This window comes from Triturus cristatus, chromosome 1_2, assembly GCF_964204655.1.
Source record: "Triturus cristatus chromosome 1_2, aTriCri1.1, whole genome shotgun sequence".
Lineage (NCBI taxonomy): Eukaryota > Metazoa > Chordata > Amphibia > Caudata > Salamandridae > Triturus > Triturus cristatus.
The window spans coordinates 945,257,801-945,269,746 of NC_140580.1; the positions used below are offsets into that span (position 1 = coordinate 945,257,801).

Sequence of the window (11,946 nt, forward strand, 5' to 3'; positions counted from 1 at the left end):
GTGGCTGGCTGATCGGAGATGTCGTTTGGGAGCGTAGAGGTTGATGCGGTTGTTGAGGTAGCTGGGGCCTTGATCGTGTAGGGATTTGTGTGCGTGGGTGAGGAGGCAGAAGGTGAGTCTTTTGTTGACGGGAAGCCAATGTAGGTCTCTCAGATGTCCGGAGATGTGGCTATGTCGTGGGATGTCGAGGATGAGTCTGGCTGAGGCGTTCTGGATCTGCTGGAGTCTCTTCTGGAGCTTGGCGGTGGTTCCGGCGTAGAGGGCGTTGCCGTAGTCCAGTTGGCTGGTGACGAGGGCCTGGGTGACCGTCTTCCTGGTCTCGGTGGGGATCCACCGGAAGATCTTCCGTAGCATGCGCAGGATGTTGAAGCATGACGAGGAGACGGCGTTGACTTGTCTGGTCATGGTGAGGGAGGAGTCCAAGATGAAGCCCAGGTTGCGTGCGTGGTCTGTCGGTTTGGGTGCGCAGCCCAGGGCGGGGGGCCACCAGGAGTCGTCCCAGGCGGAGGGTGAGGAGCCCAGGATGAGGACCTCCGTCTTGTCTGAGTTCAGTTTCAGGCGGCTGGTCGTCATCCACTCGGCTACGTCTTTCATTCCTTCGTGAAGGTTGGCTCTGGCTGCGGCGGGGTCGTTGGTCAGGGAGAGGATCAGCTGGGTGTCGTCAGCGTAGGAGATGATGTTCAGGTTGTGTTGGCGTGCGATGGCCGCAAGGGGGCTCATGTAGACGTTGAAGAGGGTGGGGCTCAGCGAGGATCCTTGAGGGACGCCGCAGATGACTTCGGTGGCCTCTGACTTGTACGGTGGTAGGCGGACTCTCTGTGTTCTTCCGTTGAGGAAGGAGCTGATCCAATCCAGTGCCTTCTCCTGGATTCCGACGTTGTTGAGGCGTTGCACAAGGGTGCGGTGGCAGACAGTGTCGAATGCCGCGGAGAGGTCTAGGAGGATGAGGGCCGCTGTTTCTCCGTTGTCCATCAGGGCTCGGATGTCATCGGTAGCAGCGAGGAGTGCGGTCTCGGTGCTGTGGTTGGCTCGGAAGCCCGACTGTGAGGGGTCGAGGGATCCATTCGTCTCGAGGAAGGCGGCCAGCTGCTTGTTGACGGTCTTCTCGATGACTTTGGCTGGGAACGGGAGGAGCGAGATGGGGCGGTAATTCTTGAGTTCGGAGGGGTCCGCTGTAGGTTTCTTGAGTAGAGCGCTGAGTTCGGCGTGCTTCCAGCTCTCCGGGAAGGTGGCGGTGTCGAAGGAGGTGTTGATGATGTTCCGCAGGTGGGGAGCGATGACAGCGTCGGCCTTGTTCCCTGCCGCGTCGGGAATTGAACCCTGGTCCCTGGCCAATTCTCTGCTTACGGGTCTGCCACCTCTAACCAGTGAGCCACACCTCTCCACATGTGTGGTGCGCAAATGATAAATACTCACTTAAATTTGATTTCCACACATTGTGCTCTACATAGTTTTATCAGTAGAACTGCTGGTCTGTGCCAATTTAGTGGCCATTCTACTGGGAGATGGACTGTCTGTAAATGACAGTGCACTACCACACCATGCTTTAGTAATGGATTTGCGACAGTGTGCTCCAAAATAGAGCATTGGCTACATGCCACACCCCAGCCAATCTCCTGCTGAAGGAGCCTGTCTCATTAGCTACACTTGTTCTTGATACAACTCTTGGATTTTTCGCAAAAACTTCAGTGATAGATCATTGATGGCAGCAGTCTATGCTGAAAAATGTTCCACCACTTCCAAAACACAAGATGATGCCCCCCTGTGGAGAAGAGTGAGGACTGCAGCGTCTCATGCAGTGATGGGAGAGCTTCCAAAACATAAATGCTGCCCTCCTGTGGAGAAGAGCGAGGACTACAGCGTCTAATGCAGGAGAGATCTAGTGGACGATAAGGGACCTTCCACGTGGGCACCTGGTAAGACCAGATCAACCAATTCTAATTTAGACTCCAGTGAAGCTGAAAATTGAGGCAAGCAGGCATCGCTGAAGAAAGACTGAGCTATGTCAATGGAAAGTTTGGGAACCCTGGCGTAGAGAGAACAAGACTGGTAGAGTTCTTGACACTTGACTTTAATCTCATCGGCTATACGTTTGTATAAATGTGATTCTGGGCTAAAGCACACCATCATACCTTAGGTACATGTAATGAAACAAATATGAGTTCCTGTGTAAAAAATGTGTCCATATGTGTGATGTGAGTACAGAAAACTAACTTACACTATACCTAGTGCAATCAGGTCTTTATGGCGTGCCTACCACCCCACCGCCTGACATTCATGTTCTGGACTGAACTCACCTTCTCCGACCCACCTCAGTACTACTATTTAAGATGTTCCTGCCACAATGAAAAGCAATATGTAAAGTGCTACACTCCTCCTTGGCACTAGGTGCATGCTCTAACTGGTACTTCCTAAACAAAACAGCTCTCATCCTCACTAAATTGTGGTGAGTGTCTGCTGAAATCCAAATGGTGGTCTAACTACAATCAATCAATCAATCAATCAATCGGGGACTTATAGAGCACACTACTCACCAGTGAGGGTCTCAAGGCGTTGGGGGCGGAGGCGGGCAGCTCCCGAGGTCATCTGAAGAGCTAGGTTTTGAGGTCCTTTCTGAATATTTGCAGTGTAGGGCTTTGTCTGATGCTGAGGGGGAGTTTGTTCCAGGTCTTGGCCGCGATGTAGGAGAAGGTTCAGCCTCCCGTTCTGGCTCTGTGGATGCGGGAACTTTGACCAGGGCTAGGTCGGCGGAGGTATCTCTTGGGGGCATCGAAGTAGATTCTTTCATTGAGGTATTGGGGTCCGGTGTTATGGAGGGCTTTGTAAGCATGCGTGAGCAGTTTGAAGGTTATTGTCTTTTCAACAGGGAGCCAGTGGAGGTCGTGGAGGTGCTGGGTGATGTGGGTGTGTCGTGGAATGCCGAGGACGAGTCTGGCTGCGGTGTTCTGGAGTGTCCGAAGGAGTATTTTGTTGATTCTGGTGTAGAGCGTGTTTTCGTTGAGTGCTTGGGTGAAGGTCTTCCTGGAGTCAGGGGGGATCCATTGAAGGTCTTGCGGAGTATGCAGAGGGTGTTGAAGCATGTGAAGGACACAGCATTGATCTGGCAGTTCATGGTGAGTGAGGAGTCGAGTATGATGCGGAGGTTGCAAGAGTCGTCTGTGGGGGGGGGACCTCCACTGGCTCCCTGTTGAAAAGACAATAACCTTCAAACTGCTCACGCATGCTTACAAAGCCCTCCATAACACCGGACCCCAGAGATGCGAGAATAAGTGCGTGAAAAACTCATTGGTCTCCCCAAATCTCTGATGGGCCCGACATAAGACTTGAAGGGGATTTGCAGGCCTGAACTTTCTTGGCTCACAAAATAACTCTGAGATTCTGGGATACACTCTGGTCCACAGAGGCTCAGAAGATAGCAGTTCTTTGTGCCATCGAAATAAGAAGTTAGCTAAGGTGGGCAGTGCAGGTCAGGAAGAGATTAGGCATCGTTGCTGGGGCCTTAAAAATTGAAAAATGTAAGGACACTGTGGCTTCCTCTCGAAAGCCGAGGTACATATGGCCAGCATAAGGGAGTGTAGAGTGCCTGACATGAAGTACGTTGGCTAAAAATATTGTTTCCCTACATAGATGCTTTTCCCCGTTGCCAATTTACATTCACTTATCTTAAAATTTCAGATAACTTAGAATGTTTGGTTTCTGAGGGAGGAGAAATTCAAAACGTTTTGGGATTTGGAGAATAATTTTACATGTAGACGGATATGTAAAAAATTGAATGTGCATTTTTTTAAATCGACTGTCATCTCTTCATTAGGCCTCATCATTCCATTTTCAAAATGCTTTTTATAAAGTATGGTATAATCATCACAATAAAGCACTTGCACTTTTGTTGAATATGGAATTTTAAGATTTTGCAATGGCAAGATTTTTTAAAATATATTGGCTAGAAATGTAAGAAACCTGAGGGAAGAAATGTTTTTTGATTAAGTGTACACAAGTATTTGTGGCCTAGGGTAGGACAAGAAGACTGAATCTGTATTAAAATAATTGTTAATTTTAATGTTAATGTAAATTTAATTCGTCATTTATTTATGTTTAAAAGACCTGAGTCTAAACATTCATAATTTTGAACTGAACTGATCCCTGCTGATTGGAGCTCCAATGTGGCCCTGACGGGTGTCGCCTTATCAGATGGAGTTTATTCAGATTTATGATACAATTATCACAATAGAATAAGGTCTTGTATCAGGTCTTGCAGTAGAACCGTCCTGATGATATCCATCCACTCAGGAGAGCCTAACGACCCCTGCCTGCACCGAATCTTCAATCATGGAAACAGTGTTCACCACCATACTGAACACCTCGATCAGTACCCACACCTTCCCAGAAGCATGGAAGCACACAGAGATCAGGCTGATCCTCAAGAAGCCGTCAGCAGACCCCACCGATCTCCTGAACTACCGTCCTATTCCCCTCCTTCCCTTCCCAGCCAAAGTCCTGGAGAAAGCCATCAACACACAACTGACCAGCCACCTGGAAAGACACAACCTACTTGACACTTCCCAGTCTGGTTTCATAGCTAATCACAGCACCGAGATAGCCCTGATCACAACAACAGATGACATACGCGCACTATGCGACAGAGGAGAGAGAACCACCCTCATCCTCCTAGACCTCTCAGCAGCCTTCAACATATTCTCCCACCACACCCTCATCCAAAGACTCCACCAGGTCGGAATCACAGGAAAAGCACTCAAGTGGATAGAGTCATTCCTCACAGGACGCACCTAGAAAGTACAGCTCCCCCTGTTCACCTCGCTCCCCAAACACATCATCTGCGGTGTACAACAAGGCTCTTCCCTGAGCCCTACCCTCTTCAACATTTACATGACACCACTTGCGGACATCCTAAGAACACATCACATTAGCATCATCTCCTACGCCAACGACACCCAGCTCCTCTCATTATAAGCGAATTCCACTCAGACAAAAGACAACTTTCTCAAATGCATGCAGAACGTCTCAACATGGATAAGAGACAGCTGCCTCAAATTAAACACAGACAACACTGAAGTTCTGCTCTTTGGCAGAGGCAACACCCTTTGGAATGACTACTGGTGGCACTGGGAGCTAGGACCCACACCCCTACCCAAAGACCACACACGCAACCTAGGCATCATACTGGATAACAAACTCACTATGAAAAGGTCAATAAACACAGTCACCTCAGCCTGCGTCCACACGATCCGCCTACTGTGTAAGATTTCCAGATGGCTCCCTACAAACACAAGGAAAACAGTTACACAAGCCCTCATCACTAGCCGACTCGACTACGGCAACACACTCTTTGCAGGCACCTCTACAAAACTCATGCAAAGACTCCAGTCCATCCAGAACACAGCGGTCAGACTCATCCTTGACCTCGCCAAAAGGTCACACATCTCCACTAATTTGAAAGACCTCCACTGGCTCCCCGTACAGAAGAGATGCCAGTTCAAACTCTTCATGCATGCTTGCAAGGTACTCAACAACATCGGACCCCACTTCTTGAACCACTGTCTGACTTTCCACCAACCCATGAGAAACCTCCGCGCTGCACACCTCGCCCTCGCAGACACACCACGAATTCACTGTACCCGCACCGGAGGACGCACCTTCTCCCATCTCGCCACCAAATCCTGGAACCCCCTCCACCTACGCAATGCCCCGTCGCTGACTACCTTCAGGAAAGAGCCCAAGATAGATCTCTTCGACCAACAATCCTCACCAGCGGCTAGGGTGACCAGACGTCCTGGATTTCCCCAGATAGTCCCGTTTTTCAGGGGACTGTCTTGGTGTCCCAACAATTTTGTTAATTTTAAATAAATGTCCCGTATTTTGGGAGAAATGACAGGTCATCAAGCAAGCAGAATTGAACGATATGCTCTCCTCCCCACAAGAACCGCTAAAGGCTGAAATAATTTAAGTATTGTATGTGTTTCTCCCATGCAGTAGGGCTAGCCTGCGCCCAGCTGAGAGACAAAGTAGGGACGAGTGGGCAGGGGGGCACAGGGTGGAGGGCCTGCCATTTTCTAATGTTAAGTGAAAGTAGTCTTGTAAATATGAGGATATCTATGCACTTGTAAATGTATGTGTGTGTATGCACACATTTACATGATTTACAATCCCCATTTGCAATGCAATAGGTTTCGCAGTTGTGAGAGTTTGAGCTATTGGCATTGTAAATGGCAATGCCTTTTATTTACGTGTTGGTTTTTAAAGCATAAATAAAAGGCCTTGTCATTTACAATGCCAATAGCTTAAACTCTCGCAAATGCGAGACCTATTGAATTGCAAATGCTTGTTTGTTTTGGGAATCTGGTCACCCTACAATAGCGTAAAAAAGCTGTGTCAGGACGAACTCCGGGCTCTCTTCCACTCTCTCAAAGGCTGCTATCTATGTCGTCTCTCCCAGTGGCATATGTTAAAAAGTAGTGAACTGTCAAACTGATTGCTCAGCTTGAGAGGCATGCGGGTCTGCGTCATGTGCGTCCTTTTGAAGTAGAAAACTGCTCCGTAGAAGTATCCTTGCTGACAAGGAGGGCGATTTCTTCACAAAGACAGCGAGGGCTAATGAGGAGAGGTAGTCACGAAGCAACGCAGACAGCAATTAGGATGCGTGGCGCACGCTTGGAAAGGAGGTGACGAAGGAAGGAAGACACAGAGGATTCCAGAATGCTTCTGATAAATACTTCAGGGACGAGAGGAGTGTTAAAGTAAACACGAACCGTACAGAAATCATTAATTAGTATTACGGTTAAAAATCCCAAAACCCAGCGATGCATGCATGTGACGCGGGAATGAAAAGAAAGGATTTCCCTAAAAGAGAAGCTATGGTTTTAGCTTCGCGTACATGGGGCTGTTCATCTGTTTAGCGAATCTGCTGCTCCCAAAGCTGAACAGATGTACTGTGAAACGTAAGGATGAGGATTCAGTATACATTTGACAGGGAGGGGTCAATACGGTGCCCACCCTTCCCACGTCCGCTACTTGATACGGGAAAAACATAATGTTTACAAATCGGCAGAGTAGGTTTCCTGTGCTAAACCGGGATTAATGCGGTTTATGTTGTGCTATCATTTGGCTGATGGCGGTTTTAAGTGGCACGCAGGGGTAAGTTTCCAAACAAGCGGATTTGCTGCATGGAAAACAATTTCTCAAAATAGAACGAATAGCCGGGGATATTCTCTTGCGCTGCCGCCTTTTAAGCCACTGTGCTGGGCTAATGCCTCCTGAGACGAAAAAGTGAAAGTGCGCCGAAGCGCCGTGACTGCACAGCAAACACGAGGAGACGGCAAAGAGGAGTCCAGGCGCGTGCACATGCCCTGTCCAGGCAGGCACGCCGCACGAAGACGTGACGGAAGCGCTGCTCCAGGGCATCGACGGCTGACCTGTTGCACTGCCGGAGGACTTGGCTGCACACGCAGGACACAGAGGTGAGTGTGCGGCAGCCTGGGCAGGCTGCAGGTGTGAGGGCGGACCTTGTTAGGAGACTGCCTGAAGGTCCTGTATTTGCACTGATGCCGTGCGTGAGCAGAATCTCCAGTGAGAATGGCAGGGCCTAAAGGAGACAGGGCGGACACAAACCCCGCTTCAAAAGAACACAGACAGAAAACAAACGACTATAGATCTCGCCAAGGCGATCAGCGCATGGGCTGCAACACAGGCGAGACCTAAAAATGGGACAGGCCAGATACAGAAGTAAGGCTAAAGGCTTTGGTCCTACTATTATGTCTGACCCGTCCCGGTTTTTGTTTCTCAAAATCTGGCCACCCTGCCAGCGCCTGGATAGCCCCGGGGTGATTAGCAGCACTTCATAAGTCCTTATTGATTGATTGAATACAGCCCAAGGCCAAGAAATATCAGTGTGATGAGAGACTCGGGGGCCCCTCAACATTCTGTGGGGGTGGGGAGGGGGAGGCTTAGTTAAGTATTACACCACTGCTTGGAATACAGGGGTACGCTTGAAACACACAAAAGTCAGTGAACTATAAAAACCCATTCAGCTCCTGACGACTGTTCAACAGCGTGAAACATGATTTAGCCTGAAAAGAGAGCTGCCCAGCAGACTACTGCCAGGTGGGAGATGAGCTTTTTCAGGTAACTGGACACTGCCGACAAGCTCGGGCTCACACCGTGCCCCGCCGCAGCCAGCCCGCTGACGATATACAAAACATGGAGGAAATGCGGAAAACGCGCAAATGCATTGGCTATTTCGCGGGAAATTTTGTGGAATTCCAGCCTCCAGTCGAATTTAGTTCTCTTGTTCCTTGTCTCTCTTCTGCCGGAGTTTGAAAGGACCGTGAAAGGGGTGCGAAACAGGCGTCTTTGCCAAAAGGGTGAGAAATTCTCGCTTTCAAAAAAATACAAACGGTGCTAGCTCGGCCTGGAGGCGGGAATGCCTTGATCAGGTAGTCAGGAAGTGCCTGGATCTCTTCAGTGTATCATGTTCGCGAAATACACATGCCACGCATTCCACGCGAGACAGGGAGTCAGTGAGCACTCACATGACAACTCGCCGATCTTACATTTCAGACCCTCGTGAGTAGATACATGTCTGTAATATGTTTTCGGAAAGACTATTACCGTGGGCATCTTGGTGCATCTCTGAGCACCATGAGGCGCGCAGTGAAGCGCTCTAATGAACACTTCGCACCAGGTGGCGAGCTCTGGCACCAGTATGCCCACTCTTAACACCGCCATGTAAGCACTTTGCGCCCCAAGGTGAACACCTCCCCACCCGGGTCAGTTTATCGCTGTACGGCGCCAACTTGGTCCCACAAAACGCACACCTGCAGTTATGAGACCCGCACTTTTCGCCAGATTATGAAGTGCGCATTTATCAAAGTAAACTGTACATTTAGCACCATGAGGCAGGAATAGTGGCGCTACAAAAAAAATGTAGGATGTTAAAATGATACGCTTATTCTGGAAAACACCCACCTGGACACACCGCCCTATGGCACTGTGAGGATGGGGGTATTTTACCTGGACAGAGCGCCCCCCGACCCCAGCCCAGTACCCTAGCGTCAGTTAATTCGCATATGGCCGTCTGGTTGACATCCTTAACTGTCAAATTGTGTGTTAAATAAACCTTGCACTGGTGCACAAACAAAGCCACGTTTTAATTGATATAGTTTGAAGTAAACCCAAATTGTCCCCGGTCTATAGTACAGAACCTGGATTGTGGAACAATTGTTACACGCAGATATACACTTATTCAACAGCAAATCATTATTCGCGTGCAACAGGGATTTTCAGAAATACATTCCAATTCGTGTTAAAAGTTATCTACGTTTGCGCTCGTTTTGCTTATTTCTGGAACAAAAATTGAACTACCTGGCTTTGCCTCCTGCGACGTCAAATCTTTCCCATCTGAAAAGCCGAGAAAAAAAATATACATCCTAAGCAGAACAAAAACAGCCCGAAAACGTAGTTTATACCCTTTGGTGTGAATTGTTTCCACCACCCCTTTGCTCCTCCACGCCATTACACAAACAGCACACATAATACAAATGAATTTGCCCACCTTTTTTTGTGCATCAGTGCAAAATTTCTGCAAAATTACCTGCCCATCATATTTTCTGTACAGCTGAGAGTGAATTGCTGCAGTAGTTTATTTAATTGTGTTGCTCTGCCTTTCGGGGCAATTGTAGTTCCTCGAAGCTAGTTTTAGCGCTATAATACACACCCGATACCACAACAAGCAGCTCATGTTAGAAGTGTACCTGCAGGGGCGCTTTCCTTCCCGCTGCTGCTCAGTGACAGACACAGAAGTACGGCGACCACAAGTACTGGATACCCTGAAACGGGAGCGACGAAACGTATTAGAAGTAGAACGCGCACCGCTCAGCTGAAGCTCGCGCGCAGTGGACCAGGCACGTGCAGGGGTCCGACTCACCAGCCATGTTCTGAGTATGTCTCAGCTAGGCAGGTCTGCGCGCTGTGCGCTCCAGTTGCCTTTCAGCGACTCCCTCCTAAGTGTACGGAGGAACAGGAAGGCGGCCCCCTCACACACACCCTCCCACTTTACGCATGAACAGCCTTTGGGAGCGGCGCAAGCCTGTGCTGCTCCCGCTCCCAGCTCTCCAAACGCCGGAACTCGGCTTCCTTAAAAACACAGCTGCGCGCAGCAGCGTGATATGGTATCTCCAGGAGCACTGGGCGGAAAAGCCTGGAGATGGAAGATGCAGACCAGGGACACAGGTGTAGGGATACCCAGTTTATGGGAGAACCGACGCTGCTGCTGATTTGTGACATCACTGTGGACTTTTACGTAGGTTCGAGCGGAGGGTATGCCGTGATCTCGGACTTCAAACATCAGGGTTCCAATCTCACCACCATGATCCTAGACAAATCGCAGTTTTTTTTCACTTTGTCTCAAATTGTACGCACGTGTAATACAGGCGCGCAACACCCATTGGACTCAAAGGGCTTCCGCCCCCCCCCCCCCCCCCCCCTCGCGTGTGGCAGCCCGGGATGAGACACCTTCCCCGGCAAAAAAGCAGCCGCACCCGAGCACTTTACAGGTCTTTAAAAGACCATTTGCATGTTAATGAGGCCTTGCTGTTGTTTCACCCCTTCTAAGAGCCCCTGCAGCTCCACTCTGCCTATTGCTTAAAGTTCAGCCCCCCCCCCCCCTGAAATTTTTGCTCAGCCCCCCCCCCCCCCCCCCCCCCCCCCGAAATTTGGCTCTAGTTGCGCCTCTGGTGTAATATAACACCACCTGAGGTCCATGTTAGATGTCCTTCACATCTAACATGGGCTTCAATTGGAATTCCATAGAGCATATTATCAAGCCCATTATCGCCGTTTTAACGGCGATAATTTTGTTGCCTGTTTTGATAATATGGCCCATAGATCTTTGCAAATATATTTAAAAGAGCAATTTTGACGCCTTACAGGTGCCGCATTTCTTCTTTTGGAGAAGGCAAGGAAGGAAAAAAAACAGGGGGCATATTATCAAGCCGGGCGATAAAATTATCGCCGCTAAAACGGCGATAATGGGCTTGATAATATGCTCTATGGAATTCTAATTGAAGCCCATGTTAGATGTCCTTCACATCTAACATGGGCTTCAATTGGAATTCCATAGAGCATATTATCAAGCCCATTATCGCCGTTTTAGCGACAGTTTTCTGCCGCTAAAGCGGCGATAATTTTATCGCCTGGCTTGATAATATGCCCCCAGGTAAGAAAATTTCTTGAGTTCCATTTACTCCTTATTTTTATTTTCAGATTTATATAGCGCAAACTCGACCCAAAGGTATTGGAGCGCTTTACATGAGCACCAGTTACGTTATACAAGGACACATTAATTTTTTGGTTAGTAGATTAAGGGCCAGATGTACGACGGTTGCATTCGGCGACTTGCAATTTGCGTCGCTTTGCGATTTCCAAAATGCAATATACAACAGTGTCTCAGACACTGTTTGCGATTCCCAATGGGGTCCCAGATTGCATGCCTCATTAATATTCATGAGGCAATCGTAATTTGCGATCCCATTGGGAATGGCTAGCACTCACAGGAATGGTGGTCTACTGGGGTCAGCTGACCACCATGACTGTGCTTTTTTTAGTAAAGCATTTTTTTTAGGTCTCGCCTGAGCCAGAGCATGCGCTGCCCTGCAAGACATTTAGTTAGGGCTTTTAAAAGTGCTACCACACGGCCTAGCGCTTGCATTCACGTACGCTTGCACGTGCGCAGCCGACTGCTTTCAGCGCCCCTCATCGCACACCACTCGCCAGCCTACTTTTGCCCTCGCGCGCTAGCGCACGCACCACTCACCCAGCACGCGCGCTTGTTACCTTTCTGGCATGTCTACTCAATGTTTCTAGACTTTGAAACCCTCAGTGGGTAGTGAACACATTCAACTCGTCAGAGCCTTTCAGTACTTTCCTCAAGCTGAT

The 11,946-nt window shown here is 49.0% G+C and overlaps 1 protein-coding gene across 2 annotated transcripts in view; it reads right to left on the minus strand.

The window, feature by feature from the left end:
• The window catches only part of LOC146868407 (prostaglandin G/H synthase 1-like), a 450,292-nt gene extending 440,171 nt beyond the window's left edge, over positions 1-10,121 (minus strand). The window contains exons 1-3 of one of the 2 annotated variants that reach the window (XM_085609940.1): positions 9,938-10,121; positions 9,765-9,839; positions 9,376-9,411 (exon numbers count right to left, since the gene is read on the minus strand). In XM_085609940.1, the coding sequence (XP_085466066.1) occupies positions 9,376-9,411; positions 9,765-9,839; positions 9,938-9,944 (118 nt within the window). In that variant the 5' untranslated portion in view covers positions 9,945-10,121. The remainder of the gene's footprint in view (positions 1-9,375; positions 9,412-9,764; positions 9,840-9,937) is intronic. The other variant, XM_085609941.1, reaches the window with a different exon arrangement.
• Positions 10,122-11,946: the final 1,825 nt, after the last annotated feature.